Source organism: Polyodon spathula, chromosome 10, assembly GCF_017654505.1.
Source record: "Polyodon spathula isolate WHYD16114869_AA chromosome 10, ASM1765450v1, whole genome shotgun sequence".
NCBI classification, from domain to species: Eukaryota; Metazoa; Chordata; class Actinopteri; order Acipenseriformes; family Polyodontidae; genus Polyodon; species Polyodon spathula.
This window is the reverse complement of record NC_054543.1, coordinates 8,532,924-8,555,325: the sequence shown is the minus strand read 5'-3', so window position 1 is coordinate 8,555,325 and position 22,402 is coordinate 8,532,924. Positions and strand designations below refer to the sequence as shown.

The following is a 22,402-nucleotide window of genomic DNA, read 5'->3' as shown; positions in this document are numbered from 1 at the left end:
CAGTCAATCTCAGATTGTTAACCTTCCTCACAATTCTTCTACTTGTTCTTGCTGAAATAATCTTTTTTCTTCCAGACCGAGGGAGTGTTGTGACAGTGCCATGAGTCTTGTACGTCTTGATTATAGAAACAATAGTTGAAATTGGGATACTCAGATGCTTGGAAATCTTCTTGTAATCCTTCTCCAGCTTTATGACAATAAATCATTTTCTGCCTAAGGTCTTCAGATAGCTCTTTACTTTTCCCAATATTGACTTATTGGTAATGACAGCAATTATCCTATGCCTAACCCTTCTATACTCTCTAAGAATGTTAACCTACAATCCAGCATTTCAGTTTGTGTGTAGATGGGGAGCAGGTAGTTTAGATACTGACCCTGTGTTCAGTTTGTGTGTAGATGGGGAGCAGGTAGTTTAGATACTGACCCTGTGTTCAGTTTGTGTGTAGATGGGGAGCAGGTAGTTTAGATACTGACCCTGTGTTCAGTTTGTGTGTAGATGGGGAGCAGGTAGTTTAGATACTGACCCTGTGTTCAGTTTGTGTGTAGATGGGGAGCAGGTAGTTTAGATACTGACCCTGTGTTCAGTTTGTGTGTAGATGGGGAGCAGGTAGTTTAGATACTGACCCTGTGTTCAGTTTGTGTGTAGATGGGGAGCAGGTAGTTTAGATACTGACCCTGTGTTCAGTTTGTGTGTAGATGGGGAGCAGGTAGTTTAGATACTGACCCTGTGTTCAGTTTGTGTGTAGATGGGGAGCAGGTAGTTTAGATACTGACCCTGTGTTCAGTTTGTGTGTAGATGGGGAGCAGGTAGTTTAGATACTGACCCTGTGTTCAGTTTGTGTGTAGATGGGGAGCAGGTAGTTTAGATACTGACCCTGTGTTCAGTTTGTGTGTAGATGGGGAGCAGGTAGTTTAGATACTGACCCTGTGTTCAGTTTGTGTGTAGATGGGGAGCAGGTAGTTTAGATACTGACCCTGTGTTCAGTTTGTGTGTAGATGGGGAGCAGGTAGTTTAGATACTGACCCTGTGTTCAGTTTGTGTGTAGATGGGGAGCAGGTAGTTTAGATACTGACCCTGTGTTCAGTTTGTGTGTAGATGGGGAGCAGGTAGTTTAGATACTGACCCTGTGTTCAGTTTGTGTGTAGATGGGGAGCAGGTAGTTTAGATACTGACCCTGTGTTCAGTTTGTGTGTAGATGGGGAGCAGGTAGTTTAGATACTGACCCTGTGTTCAGTTTGTGTGTAGATGGGGAGCAGGTAGTTTAGATACTGACCCTGTGTTCAGGTAGTTGTGTGTAGATGTGTAGGGGGAGCAGGTAGTTTAGATACTGACCCTGTGTTCAGTTTGTGTGTGTAGCAGGTAGTTTAGATACTGCCCTGGTAGTTTGTGTGTAGATGGGGAGCAGGTAGTTTAGATACTGACCCTGTGTTCAGTTTGTGTGTAGATGGGGAGCAGGTAGTTTAGATACTGACCCTGTGTTCAGTTTGTGTGTAGATGGGGAGCAGGTAGTTTAGATACTGACCCTGTGTTCAGTTTGTGTGTAGATGGGGAGCAGGTAGTTTAGATAGTGTGTTCAGTTTGTGTGTAGATGACAGGTAGTTTAGATACTGACCCTGTGTTCAGTTTGTGTGTAGATGGGGAGCAGGTAGTTTAGATACTGACCCTGTGTTCAGTTTGTGTGTAGATGGGGAGCAGGTAGTTTAGATACTGACCCTGTGTTCAGTTTGTGTGTAGATGGGGAGCAGGTAGTTTAGATACTGACCCTGTGTTCAGTTTGTGTGTAGATGGGGAGCAGGTAGTTTAGATACTGACCCTGTGTTCAGTTTGTGTGTAGATGGGGAGCAGGTAGTTTAGATACTGACCCTGTGTTCAGTTTGTGTGTAGATGGGGAGCAGGTAGTTTAGATACTGACCCTGTGTTCAGTTTGTGTGTAGATGCTTCCAGAGTAATTCTTACTGGATGATTGTACAACCTGCTTGTAAAACCCTGACATTCACCCAGATGGAGGCAGCGCACCAAGCTAAGGACAGCTGTAATGTGTCTATTAATGTGAGGGTTTATTTATATATGGGCCTTAGCTGAATGTTTCCAACAGAGGGGAAAAATCAAGGCTGTCAAATGAGATCTGTCAGCTTCCCTCTCATCTCTGAACAAATTGAAACTGACAGAACACATGATTAATATGGAAAACAAGTTTTATTGTGAACAACCCCCCGGGACTCTGCCAAGGAATTGCAGATACATTAGTACTAAACATTCAGGAATAAATTTATACATTAATACATTTTAAAAAAAAGCTGGATTTATAGGAAGAACTATTGATGTTCTTTTGTAAAGCAGCTCACAGCACATCAATGCTCTGAATTGGTGTGGTCAGCCTGCACTTAAACTCCCACACTGCACTGGGGCTGCCGTGTAACAGAGCTGTATGGGTGATGCTTTCCCGCACCTAAGCCCCCATTAGAACATATTCCAAAGGACTTCACTCTGCCCCCTACCATTCCCGAGATATGAATGGTTGTTTAAGATAAAAAAAATACGTTGCTTTTATAATTAGCAAATACACTTTGCTGAGTGCGTACATCTCGCATCTTTTGCAATTAGTTTGTCAATCTCAACATAGCCCTCAGTGGATTTCAGTCAAAATCACAAGCCAAACCACCAACACACGGCCTAGCAGGATTGCTTGTCTCTGCTAGAGAGTAGACTGCATGGGTGGGTATTGCTTTGACTGCTCAATATAGCCTCCATAGCATAATCTGTACGTAATATAAAGGAACATGTAGCAAGGATAAAAAATGACTGGAAGTCTTTCCCATTGTCCTTAATGGATAGCAGTCCATTGAATCTGGTTTCCCTTTGTCCTGTTTCCCGCCCCCCCCCCATTCACAGTGACTATAGCTCTGATTAGGACCCAGCCAGCACTCAGCTTTGCCTCTTTGAGAGATACTCAGATTTCCAATCTCTAACAACTTGATTCTGCAAGTCTTATTGAAGCTGGCTTGCCAACTCAGATAAACCAGCTGTAAAAATAAAAATGAAATCCGAATCAGAGGAAGAAAGAGAAAAATGGAGGATTTCACTGGAGAAGTAAAAGAGAGCAGTCATCATGTTCACAACTCGGCTCAGTCAGCCTGATAGATCATCTGAGAATCTGGCTTGCCCATCAGACCCAGGGACTGTTGCAATTTGGCAGGGCCGTTTGATCTGGACTCTAGGGGTTGTTTTCACATTTTTTTAACAAGAACGGGTGTTTCTGATGTTCAGCTAGCCAGCGAGATCGAGGGTTTACAGTATTTCAGAAGCGTTTTTTTTTTTTTGCTTGATTTTTTTTGTTAAGCTTTTTGAACACAATCCAGCAAGCAATTCCTCCTAGCCATTTCCCAATTGAACCATTTTTTTTTAAATGATAGCAGTTTTTCCTTCCAGTTTTGCTGCAGTCCAGATTGCACTTTTTTGCCACTGGTAAATCAATGTCGTCTTGTTAATCGACAAGACAAAATAGCGCTCTTGAACGCTGCTGGCAGATTAGGGTACTGGAAGAGAGAACCAGGCATGCAGGCTGAGAATGCATGGCACACTGCCAAGCTCCCACCTGGGAATCTCCTCTCCATCTTCACTCTGCACTTCATAGGAAAGCTGGTATGTATGTTGGGACTCCATACTCCAGGCAGGGAGATGATAACCATCAGAATGACCCTTGTTCTATTGCAGTTTACCACACCACACCAGGATAAAAGCAAAGCAAGGTGTAATAAAGCAAAGCTTGGAGAAGTATGGCAAGATTATCAGTCATGACTAAACAAGGTAGCACAGGACATGCAAAGTACAGTATAATCTGGGTGGAAAGTTTGGTAAACTGCAAATGTATTTTGATCGAGTATCAATGTGCAAGCACTGCCCTCCCATTCTTACTACCCCTATTCCTCTCCCCTCTTCCTCTCTCTTTCTCACGCTGTCTTTCTCTCTTCCTCACCCCTCTATGTCTCTAATTATAATGTAACACCAGGTAATTTTCAGGCGTCTCTCAGTTTGATTGCAATATCTGACAGTGGCATTTTCAAGCAATTATCCCCTGTAGGTTGCTTGAATAAAGATTGTTTTGGCTTAATATCTTGATCCTTGTTCTTATCTTTCTCTCTCTCTCTCTCTCTCTCTCTCTCTCTCTCTCTCTCTCTCAGGTGCAAAGAGGGGTACCAGGGGGTTCGTTGCGACCAGTTCCTCCCGAAAACAGACTCCGTCCTCTCCGACCCAAGTAAGTCTCTGTTGCAGTTTCTGCTTACAGCATTGATTGCCATTCTTACTAACTATTCCTGTAAAACTGTTCTTTTTCAACCACTGTGCCTGCTTCTAAAAGCTACATTTCTGATTTGAAGTGGTTAAAAAATGCCCCAAACTGCTGTTCTGTGCAACACAAGACTACTCATCACTATAGGACCTCCAATATGTTAGGCACAATGCAGCCCAGCACTCTGACCACTGAGTTACTCAAACCGACTGCCTTCCCCACTGTTACCCAAAGCTTTCTCAAACCACTGAATGACTGAAATCCTATATATCTGTTTTAATAGTTAATGATGTTTGATTATATGCAGGTTAAGAAGGTTTTACCGCTGCTGAATAATTGTTTTAAAATGTTAATGCTGCTAATAGTTTTCTATGTCAAATAATACATTGTTAATCATGTTTTAAGTATTAATAATTTAGAAATGAATGCTTCATTTGTTGGTTTTCCAATACAGCGGTGTTGTTTTGTTATTTCCATTTCTTTGAAGATGAAATATTGTTTCTGAGATGAATAGCCCAGAATCTCTCCTGCTCCCGGTGTTTCCCAGACAGCAGCCAGAGGAAGCTGTATTTCTTAAGAATATCTGATACTTGACCCTGAGCACTGCTATTTCTCAAAGCTGCTTGCTCTATGGATTAAGGCTTGTGATGCTCATGGCTTTCCATGCAGAGTTTGTTTGCTTTCCCTATGCAGAACCATCCTGCTTTGCTTGCTTTCTTTATCCTATCTGAAAATCAATATCTTTGCTGCTGCTTGATCTGTAGTCATTACATCAGAGATACAAGCTGGCATTTAGATTCAATTTGCCCATTGAAACAGGTGAGACTCTGCTCGGCTGGCCACAGCAGATTCAAGTGACAGGCTTTTTTTTTATGGCTATCGATTTCTGGAGAATAAACTTGCTTTGGAGCATCGTAGTGTGAAGAATATTATCAGCCAGCTTTGCAGTAAGAAGGCTTCTTGCAGCCACCCGGGTCACTGGGAGGTTAATCATATTCCTTCCACTAGTGCTGTGGGGCAGGCAGGCAGGCAGAGAGAGGGGCGCCCACTCCACTAAATCAGATTTTAAAGCAGAATCATGTTGTTCTGCTCAAAATTCAATACAATAAACAGATGCTTAATAGCATTAGAAATGTATTACATTGTCGCAATTATATATATATATATATATATATATATATATATATATATATATATATATATATATATATATGTCGCCTTTATTTCCTTTGGAGATTCAATATGTCTAATTCAATGACTCTGGTATGTCTAATTAAAGGACTGCAGTTTATCCCTCAAGAAATATTCTAATATGGAAAGAAAATACTTTTATAATAACAAGTGATATAACATGTCCTGTATTTTGAACATTAAGATTTCCTGTACTTTTTTTATTCTGATCACTTATGTCTTCCTTCCATTTAATCCCTTGAGTGCAAACTCATGGAAATGCTAGTTCCCTTCTACCATCTTATGCTAATGCTGCCTTAGAGAAAGCAATAAAAGAAGAATTGTTTACAATATATATATCCTCGCCTTATTTTATGCAATACAGATCAAGAAATAAATCCTAATAACCTAATAATGGAGATTAAACTCCAGGCACTCTTGGGACAGACTCTTTCTCATTTGTTTTGCCTTGTTATCATTAGAAAGAGAAGCGTAGCTAGCCTCGGAGGACAGACTTGTTTAGGATCGTAGCCCCAGGGTCTCATGGTGGTTGTATTGTGTGTGCATGGCAGCCACCCTTACAGGGTTAATTCATGCATATTCCAGAGAAGCAGAGGGTTATCCTTGACTTGGGATCGACACTCTTCAGTGTCAATACTCAGCAGACTCTCTGCATTGTAAACATCTTCCTGGCTGCTCTGCAGCACACGTGCCATTGTGCCTTTTATATCTGCAATACCAGTGAGCTCACTGTGTAGGTAATGGCACTTTAATGATCCTGTATCACAGGTAACCAGGCTATACCAATACCTGTGAGATTTATTAGACCTTGCTTTTGTTTTTTAATTAGCCCAGTTTTGGTGGCTGTGTTTATATTCCTGGCTGCAGTCCAGGAGTGAGGAGCATTGCTTTTTCCGATGAGGCCGCAGTAAGTCTGTGGGTGCATCGATTAACTCCCAATTGAGTGACGCAGCGATAGGTACCTTATTCACCCAAACAGGCATTCTCGCTTCTCCAAGTTAACTGTGCTGGCTGCTTTCAGCTGCAGAATATACAAATCTACAAAATGACAGCTCTGGAATGTCTCTCCTCTCTCTCTCTCTCCCTCTCTCTCTCTCTTTCTCTCTCTCTCTCTCCTCTCTCTCTCTCTCTCTCTCTCTCTCTCTCTCTCTCTCTCTCTCTCTCTCTCTCTCTCTCTCTCTCTCTCTCTCTCTCTCTCTCTCTCCTCTCTCTCAGTCAAAGAAACTTGTAAGTTCTCTCCCAAACAAGGCTCTGCACATTTACTTCCACAGGCCTTGGAAACAGCAATGTCAGCCCAATAACCCGGGAACCCAACAGAATCAAATTGAAAGAATGCTGTTCATCTTTTAGAGTCACCGCTCAGGAGCACTGCACTGCAGCACGCATGCAGCAACTGCACTCAATGGCACAGACTGCCACACGTGGACACGAATCACACAAACACTCCTCAGCATGCTGTATTTCATTTAACTTGTTTGTTATATCATGTCTATGGGTGTTGGCTTGGAGTGACAGGCATGCTTTAGTCAGGGCAGGGTCTCTGAGGGGGTCACTTTGCCTCGTTTCCCCTGCCTATCTGGTCAGGTTTTCTACCTCATACTCCATACAGCCAAACTGGCTTCAAAGGAAGAGCATCATCAGGTAGCCAGGAGCTGCGTGTAGAGAAGAAATCGGGAAATCGCTACCACTGTGACTGATATTTTTTCATATAAGCAAAGCACACACATGACTATTTCTTTATTGTTTTTCTATAAGCTTTATTGAGCTTTGTTAAATTGAACAATGTTCATCCTGCTTTGGCAGACAAGACAAATTCTGAAGTCACTTTGTTTTTTTTTATGGATTCATGACAAATACAACGACAAGAGCTGGTTGTTTGTTTGGCTGTACTTTCCCTCTTAACTAGATTCCTTTTTATTTCTAATGAGCCTATGGTTAATTTGCTATCGCCAGTTTGTTTAAAACAGAACACAATACAATCCCACAATCACCCAGTGACGTCTGACACAGGACAAGAATTTACGAGGTTGGGCAGGTTTGGAAAAAAGCGCTGAAGGATCTTGATTACACTGACTAGCCACGGGCAGCCGAAGCCTGTTGCACCAGGAAACGAGGCAGGATCCGTTCTCCTCATTATCCTCTGTTCGTTGATACAGCTCAACCCCAGTGCACTGGCTCCCTCTCAGTAACAAGGAGCTCTCTGCTCTTTCTATCTGCCTCTACATTTAAATAAGGGTAAAGGGTACGCAGCTTCAAAGGCCATTCGATTCATTTTTTCATGTTTACAAGCATGCTGAGTGGTTTGAGTGCTATTGCTCCAACACATCAGAGTTACCTTGAGTACTTCCTGATTCCACAGAAATCACGTGATGCTGTGAACTTTCAACTCAGCTGGCCAGCAGAGTTGAAATGTCATGGCATTATAACCAGAAAGTACTCAAGAGAAACCTGTAAATAGGATTTGAGAGGGTCAGATAATGATTACAAATTAACAGACAGATAAAAAGGAAAGGTGAAGATAAACAAATAATGCAACTACTAACCATTTAATGCAATTAGTGAAAATATTGACCAGCGTCCTCATAAGGACGGACTCAAACCACAACATAAACCACATGAAATGTTTCCTAAATGAATTGTCTACAGGAAGGGAGGGTGTAGGCTAGTTTTGAATTTGAATGACGTTCATTTTTCACTGTAATTTTGCAGTTTTCCAATGCTTTGCTATGTTTTTAAAACTGAGAAACTTTTAAAAGGGTGAAACAGGCAGACACAAAATAAAACCGAGAGAGACGACTGCTCCATGTCATCCCTGTAAGATGGGAGGAGGTAGAGACTCAATCTCACTCTCTTCTGCGCTGCATAATACAAACTCAACAAATCCACTGAGATTAATGCAATTGAGAGATACAGTATGGATTAATTCTGTGAGAGTGTGAGATGAGGGCTGGCTGTTGAATATGGATCTGTCTGTGACAGCCCGGCACCACTTTCTTTTCATTCTGCTGTGACTGGATTAAGATAGTATTCTTTGCAATTGCTACATGTATTGTGTCTCTGTTTACTTGTGTGAACTGACATTGCTTTGGCAAATCTTGTCAAGCTAATGAAGCCCGGTTTTGAATGGAATTTGAATTTGAAGAAGGAGAGGGAAGGGGAGAGAGAGTAAGTGAGGGAGAAGGAAGGAGCGAGGGAGAGAATGAGGGATGAAAGTTAGTTAAACTCCTTCACGTTGCTCTAGGTCTGAGATTGTGTTTGTTTGTTGAGCAATTCGATCTTATTGAGTCGCTCTGCTGTCTCTGGGATGCTCTGAAGCAGGGAGCTGAGTGTGAACTCAATACACTGACAGAGTCACTCTCCAAACATTGTCTGTGGAGGAGTGCACTTCCTCGCCTCCAAACACAGCTATTCAAAAGCAAACCATATTGGCATCAGCTGAATATTCTAACAGCACAGAGCCGGTAAAGCCTTGTGTTGTTCCTGTCTGTTCTTCATGTTTCTTCCTGTTCAGCACACAGCTCACATCTTCCTGAGCTCAAACCACACAGGTGTGATTCTTTTAAAATGAACCAGCAGTCTTCGGGGTGAGTAATGAGAATATTGTAACGCTGACACCAGCTTCTCCAATGCTACAGCACACACCATCCCATCGGTATTGAGCCTGATGGGACTGTATTGTATTGGTTTTGTCAACTTTATCTTAACTTGAACTTTTTTTTCTGAAGTCTGAAGTGTGAATACAGTCAGAGATACAGTCAGAGATACAGGCAGGGAGGGGAGTCAGAGATACAGACAGGGATACAGGCAGGGATACAGTCAGAGATACAGACAGGGATACAGTCAGGGATACAGTCAGAGATATAGGCAGGGATACAGTCAGAGATACAGGCAGTGATACAGACAGGGAGGGGAGTCAGAGATACAGACAGGGATACAGTCAGAGATACAGACAGGGATACAGTCAGAGATACAGGCAGTGATACAGACAGGGATACAGGGGATACAGTCAGAGATACAGACAGGGATACAGTCAGAGATACAGACAGGGATACAGTCAGAGATACAGTCAGGGATACAGTCAGGGATACAGTCAGGGATACAGACAGGAATACAGACAGGGATACAGTCAGGGATACAGGCAGAGATACAGTCAGGGATATAGGCAGGGAGGGGAGTCAGAGATACAGACAGGGATACAGTCATTGATATAGGCAGGAATACAGACAGGGATACAGGCAGGGATACAGTAAGAGATACAGGCAGGGATACAGTCAAAGATACAGTCAGGGATACAGGCAGGGAGGGGAGTCAGAGATACAGACAGGGATACAGTCAAAGATACAGTCAGGGATACAGGCAGGGAGGGGAGTCAGAGATACAGACAGGAATACAGTCAGGGATACAGACAGGGATACAGTCAGGGATACAGGCAGGGATACAGTCAGAGATACAGACAGGGATACAGTCAGAGATACAGTCAGGGATACAGTCAGGGATACAGTCAGAGATACAGACAGGGATACAGTCAGAGATACAGACAGGGATACAGTCAGAGATACAGACAGGGATACAGTCAGGATACAGTCATACAGGCAGGGAGGGGAGTCAGAGATACAGACAGGGATACAGTCATTGATATAGGCAGGAATACAGACAGGGATACAGGCAGGGATACAGTAAGAGATACAGGCAGGGATACAGTCAAAGATACAGTCAGGGATACAGGCAGGGAGGGGAGTCAGAGATACAGACAGGGATACAGTCAAAGATACAGTCAGGGATACAGGCAGGGAGGGGAGTCAGAGATATAGACAGGAATACAGACAGGGATACAGTCAGAGATACAGACAGGGATACAGTCAGAGATACAGACAGGGATACAGTCAGAGATACAGTCAGGGATACAGGCAGGGAGGGGAGTCAGAGATACAGACAGGAATACAGACAGGGATACAGTCAGGGATACAGGCAGAGATACAGTCAGGGATATAGGCAGGGAGGGGAGTCAGAGATACAGACAGGGATACAGTCATTGATATAGGCAGGAATACAGACAGGGATACAGGCAGGGATACAGTAAGAGATACAGGCAGGGATACAGTCAAAGATACAGTCAGGGATACAGGCAGGGAGGGGATTCAGAGATACAGACAGGGATACAGTCAAAGATACAGTCAGGGATACAGGCAGGGAGGGGAGTCAGAGATATAGACAGGAATACAGACAGGGATACAGTCAGGGATACAGTCAGGGATACAGTCAGAGATATAGGCAGGGATACAGTCAGGGATATAGGCAGGGAGGGGAGTCAGAGATACAGGCAGGGATACAGAAAGAGATACAGTCAGGGATACAGGCAGAGATACAGAAAGAGATACAGACAGGGATACAGAAAGAGATACAGACAGGGATACAGTAATAGATACAGGCAGGGATATAGGCAGGGATGCAGTCAGGGAGGAGAGTCATATTAAAAAGGATACCATCTACATTTTCCAGATATTACATTCCTTATCTGTTTAATATCTGACTCCTCTGCAACTGTGACAACTGAAGCTAATAGAAAATAGCTATACAAAATCCTAGTTACAGAGAGGACAGCAATAACAATTCAAGGAAACCCCTCACAGTAGAAATTCAGCTTAGTGAAGGATCTCAGCAATAACAACAACACTGAACTGCAGAGGACACCTACACAACAGGACATTGAACAGACAGGAGATCAAATACAATGCAGATGATATTATGTCCCTTAAAAGGATATGGCAACATGTACATAAATGAGACTTCCTGCAGATTCCAGCATGAATCATTTTATCAAAGGTTGTGAGGCACTGAGAGGGAAGAAAGGCCCTCACCACAGAAACCCTGTCCCTCTCAGGACAGTCATTGTAACCCCTGAGTGTGTGAGAGAATTGTGTGTCACCCCCCCCTTAGCGAGCAGTGAGTGTGCGAGAGTGTGCGAGTGTCAAATTAATCGCCTACTCCACCCAGAGAGCACTTGACAGCAGTAGCTGTTTAAGCACAGCGATGTGAGGAGCACACACTCACTGCTGAATTCAAGGCCAGTCAATTTGTTTTAGTGCTGTTTATAAAGATGACTGCACCTTTCATAAAGAGAGCTGGGCAGGGAGCACGATTGCGCTGAAACAGTGTTGCCTGGGCTGAGGCTGTGGAGTATGGATCCATACAGCAGGTGAGCAGACAGACAGACACACAGAAGTAGAGACAGTGGAAAAATTGAATCCTCAGTGCATTTCAGTCTCATACAGAGATGTTCTCTAAAGATGGCAGAAATAGAAGGTTTTGCGATCAAAGGGTATGAGGAAAGAAAGAGGCAGCAGGAATCCTAATTCACAGTCTAGCATACATGCCTCCCAATACATCTGCTCTGTTCTTCCTCTTATTTTTAATATCTTTTTTATATTTGAAGTACTCTGAGTAGTTGTGGCAAAAAAGAAAAATAAATGGGGAGAGAGGGAGAGAGAAAAACAAGACAGGATTACCTCTTGGCACTTTTAGAACGCAGCATTCTAATGACAAATAGTCTGCACCTTTTGGTAATCCTAATTTCATTTGAAGTCGGTACTAAGCTGAGAAAAACCCTGTGTGTACGTGTGTGTTTTACATAACAGTCCCTCAACTCTATTCAATAGACCACACTGCCTCCCTCCCTCTCAGTCCCGTTTGCTTGCTCGCGGAACAAGTTTCAAACGAGACGCTAATCCAGAGACTCAGCTATGACAGATTGTTTCTAAACTGTTTCTGCAGCTGGAAGAAATAGATTTCAGTAAGAGAACTGCCGACACAGCCCATTGAATACACTGCGGGGAAATAAGAGGGAGACAGACAGATTGACTGACAAGCAGGCCAACAGACAGGTAGACAGACATTCAAGCAGACTGAGAGATGGGTACTATAGATAGACAGACAGCTAGACAGAAACACAGACCCCCAGGAGGAAGACAGGCAGACAGAAGGCTGTAACTCTCTTTTTCTTGTCACAGGCTCAGAGGACCATGTCTGTCATTGTATGTGCTTGGACTTGAAAGTTACAAAGTGTTGCTTGTCTGCCTCAGTCTGCCCTACTTTCAAATTTAAATCAGAACAGTGGCACAGACTTCTCCGCTCCTCTCTCACTCATCCTCTTTTCCTGATTCAGTCCACCCTCCTCTCTTCCCGTTCCAACCCACTCCTATCTCCCCACCCCTCTCCCCTTCCTCTCTCCATATTCCTCCCTCTCTCCTCTCCCACCAGTCCTCTCCCCTCCTCTCCCTCCCTCCTCCTCTCTCTCCTGCTCCTCTCTCTCCCCCTCGTCTCTCCCCCACTCCTCTCTCTCACTCTTCCTCTCTCCTCCACTCCTTTCTTTCCCCTCCTTTCCTCTCCCCCTCTCTCTCCCCCCTCCTCCTCTCTCCCCCCGCTCCTCTCTCTCCCCCTCCTCTCTCCCCCACTCCTCTCTCTCACTCTTCCTCTCTCCCCCACTCTTTTCTTTCCCCTCCTTTCCTCTCCCCTCCTCTCTCCCCTGCTCCTCTCTCTCTTTTCCTAACCCTAACAAAATCAGGAAACAAAATAAGGCTTTACTCACTGGAACATTAGAGGTCACTGGACATTTCAGTGAACCGGCCACGCACAGAGACGTTCATTATGCCATCCAGTGCTCACAGAATAGACCTGTCTGTGTATCTAACAGTCTCTCCCTCTCCTTTCTCTCCTCTCTAATTCTATCCCTCTATCCTGTTCTCCGGGGCAGAAGACCACTTGGGGATTGAGTTTATGGGTGAGTAGAAGATGTTCATTTTCTATCTCTTTATTATTTTATACCTTCTGGAGTTACGTGTTAGTATTGCTTGCTAGTTGAACCTGCTGTTAGGCATCCCCTACTGGCAGAACTTGAACTGCAACATCATGTAATCAGTGATTAACAGCAATCGCACACAATCACGCACAATCTGGGGGGCTCCCTAGTTAATCCAAGAGATCAGAGCCTTGTCTGTTCCCAGAGCAAAGGCATTGTGTGTCACAGCAGCAGTTATCAACGAACACAGAGACATGCAAACATGAACACGCAGCCCTAAACCCTTCCGAGAATGCAGATCAGCTCTTATCTATTAATTCATTACAATAGAACTTCAGAAGTCTCCCAACAGATTTAGTTTTAAAAAACAGTGTAGCATGGAAAACAAGAAGACTGACCTGTAGCCAGTTTAGTTCTGGGATTATCTATATTTTAATTATTCATCATTACCCTCTCTATCTCTTTCATTGTCCAGCCTTTCTCTGCCCCCCTCCTCATTTCTCTCCCTCTCTCTTTTTCTCTCTCTCTCTCTGTCTCTCCTTCTCCCTACACCCTCTCCCTCACTCTTTCGTTGCTCTGAGATTGTTGCTGTTCTCAGAATGCTAATGTTATCTGGTCTCCATGGTGATGCAGAGTGTGGAGCAGTTGGAAACAGGCAATGATTGATGTTGTTGGCAAGGTAACCAGCATCACGACTGTACAGCAGCCAAGGAGAGTAGGGGGGGAGGAGAAAATAGAAGGGAGGGGAAGGAGAGAAGAAGGAGAAGAGGGAAGGGGAGCAGGGTCAAGGAGAAGAATAGGGAGAGGAAGAGAGGGGAGGGATGAGACAAAGTAGAAGGAGGGGAATAGACTGAAGGGGAAGACAGGGGAATGGAGGGGATGAGGGTGGTGTTTATGAGGGTGGTGTTTCCACACCAGTGGGGAGCCACCTCACAGCACTGAGACGTACTGGAGCAGACTGGAGCCAGTCTTATCATCCTCATACAGTACAGTCGATGCAATAAACAGCACACACCCACTCTCTGATCCAAAATAGATACTTCATCACTGGCAAAGTGACATCAAATCAAAAAACAACTTGATATTGAACATGTGCTGTATGCCAGAAATAGAAGAGTGAAAAAGACAGGATGAGAGGGAATAGACTACGTGTATCTCTGTCTGTATAGGCTTTTGAAGACTGGTCTCTTTTAAACTCACACTCTTTCTCTCTCTCTGCTACCAGATTTTGCACAGAGAGAGAGAGAGAGAGAGAGAGAGAGAGAGAGAGAGAGAGAGAGAGAGAGAGGCTGTTTTCATGCAGTTGCAATGGTGCTACAGGCAAATCCCTATGGTTAGGTGTCTTTGGATGCACTTATATTAAGCCATTGTATGTGAATATAGTATTCCAATCTTTTGGAATACCGTGGAAAAATGACATTGCATTTGGAGCAGATGATGCATCTGTTTATGCTGGGTGTGCATAAAGGCGTAGATGTCTTTGTGAAGATGGAGAACAAATCTGTGTATGTTCAGGTTTGTCCCTGTCATTTATATATATATATATATATATATATATATATATATATATATATATATATATATAATATATATATATTACTACATATACAAAAGTGGTGGGAGGCACAAGCAGTTGCAACAGTGCCAAGACCTGTGTGGCATTGAAACACATGATCACCAGGTGGGTGCTTAAAAATAACTGTGTCAGCCTCTCAGAGCATCTTAACCTTACCAGACTGCTTATTGTAGTCTAAGTTGCTGCTTTGGGAAGCTATATGGTGCAAGGATTAGGGATTTCTATCTTACAAAGTTGGCATCTCTGGTAGAGAGAGAGAGTGTGAGTGCATTTCAGACTGAATGGCTCAGTTACTGGTTAATGTTGACTCTCAGAGAGACAGTCATTCCATTGCCTGTTGCTTAGCAAAAGACTGAAGGGGTGTGGCTGTTGTTTGCCGATGGCACCTGATTGGTCAAACTATAGAAACACAACACTGGCTCACAGCTCACAGAAGCACAACACTGACACACAACATGACTGTACAATGAAGACAACACTCAACTCACACGGTACCGCCCTAGTCCCTCTGATTACAGTGTACACGAACCACTTCACTGATTACAGCACACTCATTTCACACAGCCCGGGGATACAAGGGGAAGTAATTCATTATAATGGACTCCCAATTTAATATTGATTCACTGTGAAAGAAAAATAATAATGCTCTCCAGGGCCTGGAAGATTCTGGCACTTGCCTAGTCACTCACTCCAGACACAGAGAGCCTTGTGAACGAGAGAAAGGGTCGAGACACCCCCTGTCTGACAAGTCAGAAGCTGCCATTTTACCATTCCGTTCCTTAACAGAGAGTGTCAAAGGTTTTAACACTGTTCTCTCTCTCTCTCTCTCTCTCTCTCTCTCTCTCTCTCTCTCTCTCTCTCTCTCTCTCTCTCTCCCTTTAATTCCTATGTATAGAGAGTAAGGAGGTGTACCAGAGGCAGGTGCTGTCAATCTCCTACATCACAATTGGGATAAGTCTCCTGGGCTCACTCTGTGTCGCCTTCTACTGCCGCAACAAGTGAGTAAGGGGCCATCTGGTGGCGGGGAGGGGCAGTGCAGCCAGCCAGTCGGTTCTCAGTAGGATAGCCTCTTCAGACAGAATGTGATACAGTATAAAACTATCAAGAAATCAACAAGACTGAACTGAATACTTGAACTGATATTGATGCTATTATCTCTCTTGTTCTCCCCCTGCTCAGTCATGCTCAATACATGAAGCACATTAGACATAAAAACATTTTTATGCATTCCTGAGCTAAACCTGCTTTCTCACCAGGAGACGGAAGGAGAAACTCCAAGCTCACCTGAAAGACAGCCACAGCCTCAAGAGCTACAGCCTCAACACCTCCAGCCTCATGTCCAAATCCACCCTCAGGCCTCAGAGTGTGAGTATCTTCTCATTGGATTGCTCTGTATTGTATTTGACTGTATTGGAACTTAGTCTTTTAGAACACCAGGACTAAAACCCCTATTCTTCTTCAAAAGTGGATGAATTAAAAATACAAATATGGAACTTACATTGGTGTCGCCATCTTGACGGCAGTTTTGCATTGCTTAGCTTTACTGATCTCTATGCTACTGTATTGGAATATACCGAACCAATGGACTATGAGGTAGGGAGGGGAGCATCATTGTCTAGTGCTTAGAGCTAAAGGACTGTGAGGGAGAGAGGGAGGCAGAGTGATCTAGGGGTTAGAGTCAAAGGGACTGGAAGGAAGGCAGGCAGTGTTGTCTAGTGGTTAGAGCTGAGTAGACTGGGAGAGAGAGAGGGAGGCAGGCAGTGTGGGGGTCTAGTGGTTAGACTAGAGAGATTGGGAGAGAGAGGGAGGCAGGCAGTGTGGTCCTGTGGTTAGAGTTGAGGGACTGGGAGAGAGAGAGAGAGAGAGAGAGAGAGAGAGAGAGAGAGAGAGAGAGAGAGAGAGAGAGAGAGAGAGAGAGAGTGTGGTGGTCTAGTGGTTAGAGTTGAGGGACTGGGAGAGAGAGAGGGAGACAGGCAGTGTGGTGGTCTAATGACAGTGGTCTAAAAAATCAATTCTTCCCACTCATTCATAATCCCTGTCATTCATTCCTATCAACAAGGGCAACAATAGGGCTGTACCATTTCTCTCTAAGGGGTGGCTGCTGTTATTATCATGTAAACCTGCAGCAGCTATTCGAAAGCCAAATCCGTTTTATTAATGTATTGTAAGAAATTCCGAAACACACTGAGCAAAAAAAATAATAACTTTTCATTTTCGGACACATTAGACCTTTTTTCCTCAATGGGAATGGCTTGGTAATGGTTTATAATGTATTTTAAAAACATTCCCATTATCTGCTGTGGGATCAGCTACGACCAGTGATGTCATGCTTGGAAACTGTAAGGCATTATATGTTTACTATTGAAAGCAGTGGGGATTTTTTTTCCACTTTATGACCAGATTGTGTGTTTCTCTGCAGTACTGCAAGGCTCCTGTGCCCTCCCGTGCACTAGGGGGCGGTGTTCATGAGTCCAGTTTCTCGCACGGCGGGGGCACAGAGTTCACAGGAGGCCAATCCCCCCAAACCAGGATTTCACAGAAGGTGAAACAGCACAGGTATGACATCAGCAATGCACAGTTATCTGTGATCAAAGTGTTGCGGAGTCACTGGCACAGAAACTGTATGACATCATCAATCTTTACTTATGGAGTTTGTCACAGAACAGCTAAACTGTAATATGGGATTAGCTTTTGGAATTGGGGGAAAGAATGAAGAAGAAAGTATTTCCTAAGAATTGCAATGAGTAGCAGCTGACAGATACTATGTTATAGTCAGTGTGATTGAGCTGGAGAGAGTTTATTGCTGTAATAGATCCATTATTTAACCTATGTAATGTTTTAATCATCTGTGATGTCCTATTATGGTACAGTTAGTGTAATCATGGGATACTCTCTTAATTGCAGCTGTAAATCCGGTTGTACTGTGTGTCTGTCCCAGTATAGTTTTCAGGAATGTGTTGGGCTTTCCACTGTTCTGTGATTCTGACAAGCAGTTTGGTTCAGTTTCTCAAGCAGCAGATTCAGACTGCAGTTCCATAGTGCCACCATGTTAAAGTGCTGCAATACAACATTGCAAATCTACCAAGCACAAATACAGGGAATGCATCAGTGGGTTGCAACTCCAAATGACCAAAAACCAAGGTAATGTCTACAAGTGTAATAGTAAAGTGCGTTAGTGAAACACATCATGAAAAATGCAGCAGAGAATGCATCTAAGTGCTGCCATTAGTTCACCGAGTAACATCAAGAAACCCATATCATACAAGAACAAACTCTTGTCATTGTTATAAAATGGCTCCCAGACTGTGCTGGCCCTGATATAATAAGATTCAGCTGTGTCTTCATTGCAGATAGAATTCCTGTTATTTGATGATGAAATCCTTGGATTGTGCTATGTGTAATGCTCAAATCTACTAAATTCATAGATTGTGCTATTTGTTATTTCCTGAGTTGTCTTGTGTGATTGTAACTCCTGTATTATGTTGTGTGTTTCTCAGATTATGTTGTGTAATTCCCAAATCTTGTTCTGTGTGTAATTCCTGTATTGTGTTGTGTGCAATTAATGGATTGTGTTGTGTGTAATTCCTAGATTTTGTTGTGTGCAATTCCTGGATTGCATTGTGTGTAAATCCTGGATTGCGTTGTGTGCAATTTAATGGTTTGCATTGTGTGTAATTAATGGATTGTGTTATGTGTAATTCCTGGATTGCGTTGTGTGTAATTCCTGTATTGTGTTGTGTGCAATTCTTGGATTGTGTTGTGTGTAATTCCTGGATTGCGTTGTGTGTAAATACTGGATTATGTTGTGTATAATTCCTGGATTGTGTTGTGTATAATTCCTGGATTGTGTTGTGTGCAATTACTGGATTGAGTTGTTTGTAATTCCCACACTGTGTGTTGCAGGAGCAGCTCTCTGTCTCACAGCCTGGACCAGCGAAGCCGAGCCACACATAGATTCGCCCCTCGCAGGACACCACCCCCTCAGCGTGGGAGACTCAACCCTATTGGAGGAACCAGGGATTCTGGGCCCGCCTACCAGCATCTGCAGGAGACAGAGCCATCAGAGAAGGAGGCGTTGCAGGAAGGGTGAGCGACAGGGGGCAGGGCAGAGGATCGCTCTCCTATTGGTGCAGAGCTGAGAGTTGTACCAATGGGGGTTTATGGAGTGAATCCTTGTAAAAGAAGAGGTGGAACCCCAGAAAACAGTCAGGATGTCCAACCTATGAGTGGGTCAATACCTTGGTTAAATTGATGTCTTGCTGCAGATTGATTCCCAGTGACTCTGACACAGACAGGGAGTGGTTGACTCGATGGCAGGCTGACCTACATCCTGGTCTCTCTCCGCCTGCTGCCAGCCTGCATTGCCATGGATACAGTCTGCAGAGGAAGCAAGGCTAGGAGTAGAGGCTGAAGCGCAGTGGGAATGGAGTGGCCCTGCACTGCGCTGCCAGCATGCACATGTGTGCTGCCACTCAGAAAACAAATACAAACAAATGCTTTCCGGAAACTATCCATTATATTATTAAAATTGAGCCAAATCACCAGCTCCATCTCAGGCCTCTGTGTGCCGGTTCACTCTGAGAATCCTCAAGCACAGCAGAGAGTTTATCAGTGCTCAGAGGGACTGCCCATTGTTTATTCTGCCAGGCTATGTTTCAAACCAATGCGATCGGAATCTCTGAAGTTTCAATAGCGTGCCGCTTCAACATTCCTGAAATGTTCACTTCTTTTGATAATTAATGCAGTTTCCAGATAGAAAGAGGTATGCTGGGAATTGACATTTTTAGGTTGAGTGTAGTTTTTTGTTGTGTTCTGTATTTGACATAGGCCAGTTTGTACACATCCTTGATGGAGGCTTAGATCAACGACAACACCACTAGCAAAGATATAACTCAGGTTTAAATATGTAACCGGTGTTTGAAGATGGTCTGTGTCAGAGATTATAAATTATTATGTAAAGATCATTTGCTCAAAGTCTCCGGGCCCGTTATGTCATTGTTGTGAATAAATATAATATAATTATTTACGACATGGTGTTATCTGCAGACCTGCTCTGGTCCCTCTCACAGATGAGTGCAGCCGAGTAGGATGAAAATCAAACCCTCATGAAAGCTCAGCCATGCTTTGAACGAATAGTCTGTGTGTAATTATTTATAATCCTTGACATGCTGCGCTTCAAACACTTGGTATGTCTCTGCTGAAATATTCATAACTTTCTAATTTTTAAGAAAAATATTCAAGATTTAAGTTGTGAAATACCATATAGCATCTAAACTTGATCTGACCAAGAACAAATCTATAGTTGTTTTTGTATTGACGCTAAAGTGGTTCCGTGTGTTTGCGAGTAGTTTGATGTTAATTTGCTTTGGCATTGATTTAAAAGGGGTCGTTTTCCGTGGCAACGGACACCCATGCTCCAGTCTTATTTTGTTTTCGCTGGGAAATGCCTGAAGCTTTATCAGCATGGCAACACCAGTACATTTCTGCCTGGTGATTACCATTATCAATACAATTAAAGAAACAGCTTTACAGCACGATCCTCAAACGAAACAGTTGAGGGGGCTATGGAGGCTAGTGATGGCTGATGGAATGGGTTACTTAGACACGTTGTTCATGGTGAATCCCTGGGATCCTTTAGCCCCAACTTGACGGTTGTTTGAGATCAATAATCAGCTAGGAACTGAATGAGCACTGCTGGTCTGAATGGACTCCTGTCGTTCATCTCTCATTTTCTTACAGCGTGTGCAGCTTGATTGCTCACGCTCTCTCCTTCTGTCTCTTCCCCACATAGGCACTACTCGGTAAGCGGCACCCCCCCACTACACCCCCAGGATTTCTTAAATATGCAACCCCCCTTCTGTGCTTCTGCTACAGGGACTGGAGGGGCCAAGCCTGAACTGCAGTGCAGCCTAGATCCCCAGAGAGCCAGGTCCATCCCTATCATCCCCTCTGTCCAGGGCCCCGATGACCCTTCCTGTATGCAAACGAGCAGAGAACGAGGGGGCAGGGGCTGTGCCTCAGCACCAGGGAGCTCCGCCCTCTCTCTCAGCCCTGTGCGCTCCCCGGCTGCATTACCACCCACTGACCAGCAACAGGAGGTGGCGCTATTGCTCCACACTGCTCATGAGCAGCTCAGGGTGCTGGCACATGCTCACAGAAAGTGTGAGGACTGCAGTCCGGAACTCCCAGCTAACTTCATGTCACCGGCTATAAGAAGAGGAGGCGTGGCCAAAACCACTCCTGCTGAGACCCAATTGGTCCACCCCAGAGGTCACCACAAAGACAACTCCCCTAACTGTCAGTGAACCATAAAGAGGTGTGGCTGATCTGATCTTGGACCAATCGTACAGCAAGGGAGGAGTTTCAAAACTGGAACTGAAACGGTACACACGTGACTGCAGAAACAACATATGGGAACAAGCAAATACAAAACAAAACAACTTTTAAAACTCAAACTGATGACAAATGGAAGAAACGAAAAGACAAACAGACGGGGATTCAAACTGAAAAAAGAGAAATTATTTATATGCATTTATTTAAAATGAGAAACATCTACTTAGAAAGAAAACCAAATAGTCTGTCATCTTCATGGTGTTTTTAATTGTTAAAAAAAAAGTAAAATGTAAAAAAGTAAAGAAACACAAATGATAAAAGCTCGAATTTTTACAAGTAAACAATTATGAAACTCACTTCAAACTGCCTGTCATTCACCCTCAATCTGTACCCCTGTGTAATGTAATAGAGCCCCCAACCCTCCCTCAATCTGTAACAGAGCCCCCAACCCTCCCTCAATCTGCAACAGAGCCCCCAACCCTCCCTCAATCTGTAACAGAGCCCCCAACCCTCCTTCAATCTGTAACAGAGCCCCCAACTCCCTCTCAATCTGTAACAGAGCCTCCCTCAATCTGTAACAGAGCCCCCAACCCTCCCTCAATCTGTAACAGAGCCCCCAACCCTCCCTCAATCTGTAACAGAGCCCCCAACCCTCCCTCAATCTGTAACAGAGCCCCCAACCCTCCCTCAATCTGTAACAGAGCCCCCAACCCTCCCTCAATCTGTAACAGAGCCCCCAACCCTCCCTCAATCTGTAACAGAGCCCAGTAACAGCCCCCAACCCTCCCTCAATCTGTAACAGAGCCCACAACCCTCCCTCAATCTGTAACAGAGCCCACAACCCTCCCTCAATCTGTAACAGAGCCCCCAACCCTCCCTCAATCTGTAACAGAGCCCCCAACCCTCCCTCAATCTGTAACAGAGCCCACAACCCTCCCTCAATCTGTAACAGAGCCCACAACCCTCCCTCAATCTGTAACAGAGCCCACAACCCCCCCTCAATCTGTAACAGAGCCCACAACCCCCTCTCAATCTGTAACAGAGCCCCCAACCCTCCCTCAATCTGTAACAGAGCCCTCAACCCTCCCTCAATCTGTAACAGAGCCCCCAACCCTCCCTCAATCTGTAACAGAGCCCCCAACCCCCCCTCAATCTGTAACAGAGCCCACAACTCCCTCTCAATCTGTAACAGAGCCCCCAACCCTCCATCAATCCTTA

At 44.1% G+C, this 22,402-nt stretch overlaps 1 protein-coding gene across 1 annotated transcript in view; it reads left to right on the top strand.

The window, feature by feature from the left end:
* Nucleotides 1-21,750, top strand: part of LOC121321428 (pro-neuregulin-3, membrane-bound isoform-like) — a 123,494-nt gene extending 101,744 nt beyond the window's left edge. Inside the window, exons 3-9 of the mRNA XM_041260371.1 lie at nucleotides 4,183-4,256; nucleotides 13,231-13,257; nucleotides 15,747-15,849; nucleotides 16,108-16,216; nucleotides 17,271-17,407; nucleotides 18,755-18,937; nucleotides 20,643-21,750. Coding sequence (XP_041116305.1) covers nucleotides 4,183-4,256; nucleotides 13,231-13,257; nucleotides 15,747-15,849; nucleotides 16,108-16,216; nucleotides 17,271-17,407; nucleotides 18,755-18,937; nucleotides 20,643-21,156 — 1,147 coding nt within the window. The 3' untranslated portion in view covers nucleotides 21,157-21,750. The remainder of the gene's footprint in view (nucleotides 1-4,182; nucleotides 4,257-13,230; nucleotides 13,258-15,746; nucleotides 15,850-16,107; nucleotides 16,217-17,270; nucleotides 17,408-18,754; nucleotides 18,938-20,642) is intronic.
* Nucleotides 21,751-22,402: the final 652 nt, after the last annotated feature.